This window comes from Neopelma chrysocephalum, unplaced genomic scaffold (genome assembly GCF_003984885.1).
Source record: "Neopelma chrysocephalum unplaced genomic scaffold, ASM398488v2 Primary Assembly neopelma1_96861, whole genome shotgun sequence".
NCBI classification, from domain to species: domain Eukaryota; kingdom Metazoa; phylum Chordata; class Aves; order Passeriformes; family Pipridae; genus Neopelma; species Neopelma chrysocephalum.
In genome coordinates this window covers 10,710-13,141 of record NW_020925504.1, presented here as the reverse complement: position 1 = coordinate 13,141, position 2,432 = coordinate 10,710, and the positions used below count along the sequence as shown (strand labels likewise).

At 58.3% G+C, this 2,432-nt stretch overlaps 1 protein-coding gene across 1 annotated transcript in view; it reads left to right on the top strand.

The window, feature by feature from the left end:
- Window positions 1–101: 101 nt before the first annotated feature.
- LOC113960748 (ribosome biogenesis protein bop1-B-like) overlaps window positions 102–2,432 on the top strand; it is a 7,092-nt gene continuing 4,761 nt past the window's right edge. The window contains exon 1 of the mRNA XM_027670489.1: window positions 102–417. Within this exon, the coding sequence (XP_027526290.1) occupies window positions 139–417 (279 nt within the window). The 5' untranslated portion in view covers window positions 102–138. The remainder of the gene's footprint in view (window positions 418–2,432) is intronic.

The window sequence follows — 2,432 nt, the reverse complement described above, 5'->3', positions numbered from 1 at the left end:
TCAGACCCAATCCCAGTAAAGAGACCTGGAAAGGGGGGGGTCAGACCCAGTCCCAGTAAAGAGACCTGGAAAGGGGGGGGGGGTCAGACCCGGTTCCAGCCCAGCGAGGGCACCCGGGCTGGGCCGTGTGGCCCCACCATGATCAGGGGTCTTCACCATGATCAGGGGTCTCCACCACGATTGGGGGTCTCCTCTGTGAGTGGGGGTCTCCACCGTGACCCCCCCCATGCTGTTCTCTCCCAGACCAGCCCCCCCGAGGTCCGTGAGGAGCTGACAGAAAGTGAGGAGAGTGAGGAAAGCGTCTACTCGGGGCTGGAGGACTCGGGCAGCGACAGCAGCGACCCCGAGGAGGAGGAGAAGGAGGAAGAAGAGGAAGAAGATGAAGACCCCGGCAGTGCTTCCCCCCCCAAAACACAAGTAAGGGCTCTGTGACCCTCTGATATCCCCCCTGGATTTTGGGGGGGTGTCTCTCTGCTCTCTGTTTCAAGGGAGGTGAGGAGCAGCATCTCCTGGTGCTGAGGGACAGGCGGCTCTGGGGGTCCCATCCCACCTCCCCGAAAACACGGGCAGGGAGAATCCAAGTGCTGATTCCAGCCCTGCTCCAGGCACCTCTTCTCCTGGAGGAGGAGGAAGAGGAGGGGGTGTGAGGAAGGCTCTGTGCCCAGGGTCTGTGCCTCCTCCCAAGTTGGGAATTGTGGAGGAAAAGCCAAATCAAACCTTCCAGAGCCTGAGGGCAGAAAAAAGCAGGGAATCCCACGAAGCCAGGACAAGGCAGGGAATTCCCAGCCCTGGGCCCCGGGAGGGGCCAAAGGCACAAAAATAGGGAAAAGTGTTGGGATTTAGCAGGACAAAACCTCTTCCTGAGGCTGATCCAGACTCCTTCCAGGGCCTAGAGGAGCTGGAGAGGGATTTGGGACAAGGGATGGAGAGACAGCACACAGGGAATGGCTTCCCAGGGTTAGGTGGGATATTGGGAAGGAATTCCTGGCTGGGAGGGTGGGGAGGATCTGGGATGGAATTCCCAGAGAAGCTGTGGCTGCCCCATCCCTGGGAGTATCCAAGGCCAGGTTGGATCACCCTGAGAAGGTGAGGAAGGGGGTGTGAGGGAAGCTCTTCCCGTGCCAGGCTCCCCATTCCTGCCCTGTTGGCAGCTCTGCCGGCTCCGGGATAAACGGGATAAATTCCCTTTGACCGTCAGGGAGGGAAATGTCGGGCTCCTGACGTGCCCTGGAGGGGCTGGAATTCCCTCTCCCACCCTCAGGAGCTCGGGGACGCACCGGGCTGGGGGGGGGGGCACGCGCTGGCACTGCAGGACAGAGTCGGAATTCCGGGATCTCTGAGCTTGGATCACCGGGATCCTCCAGGATCCGGGTCTGGCGGCACAGGGGGTGGTTTGTCCTGCTCTGGGCTTTGCCTGGGAAGATTCTGGCTCGGATCCTCTTCAGTCCAGGCTCAAACTTGAGCCCTGTCTTGGTGCTCCCACGTCCTGTCCCTCTGGAGATCCCGAGGGATGCCATGGGATCGTCCCTTGTAGAGATCCCTGTTTCCCTGAGGGTGGAAACCTCTTCAAACACAGCCAAGGATGAGCTAAAATATGGAGTTCAAGCCCTAAAAGTGCCACTGGTCCAAGAGACCGGTTGGGATCTAATCCAGAAAGAATTCTGTGGCTTCATCCCAGCTCTTTTTTTCCAAGCCTGGCCTAGGGTTTGTCCCAAAATATTGGTGTGGAGGCACTGGGAAGAGCTGGAATTGCTGCAGGTTGGTGTTTCCACGTCTCCAGGGGAGTGGAGGAGGGAAGGGCCCGGATTGCAGTTCAGGCTGGAGCTGGCAGGGCCGGGAATTTGGGAATCCAGACCCTTCCCAGCTGAGGCAAATGAGTCAGGAAGTTCCTCAGCCTTTTCCTCATCTTTTGTCCCTGTTTCCCTCCCCATCCCATGAAGGATGGAGCTTCCCCTTGTCCCCCTTTTTGTTGGCAATGGATTCAGAGAAACATCTTCAACTGTGTTGTAGCAGCATCCAGAATAATTCCAGCTGGGATTTGGCCCTTCCCATTTTCTCCCGGGCCAACCTTGAGACATCCTTTTCATCCTGAATTTCTGCCCTCCTTCCAAAGGTCACAAACCCTCTGTTCCCAGGGATCCCACACCACTCCAGGGCTGTTCCCAGGGATCCCACACCACTCCAGAGCTGTTCCCAGGGATCCCACACCACTCCAGAGCTGTTCCCAGGGATCCCACAGCATTCCAGAGCTGTTCCCAGTGTTCCCAAACCACTCCAGAGCTGTTCCTGGGGATCCCAAATCCTTCCAGGGCTGTTCCCAGGGATCCCAAATCCTTCCAGGGCTGTTCCCAGGGATCCCACAGCATTCCAGAGCTGTTCCTGGGGATCCCACACCACTCCAGAGCTGTTCCTGGGGATCCCAAATCCCTCCA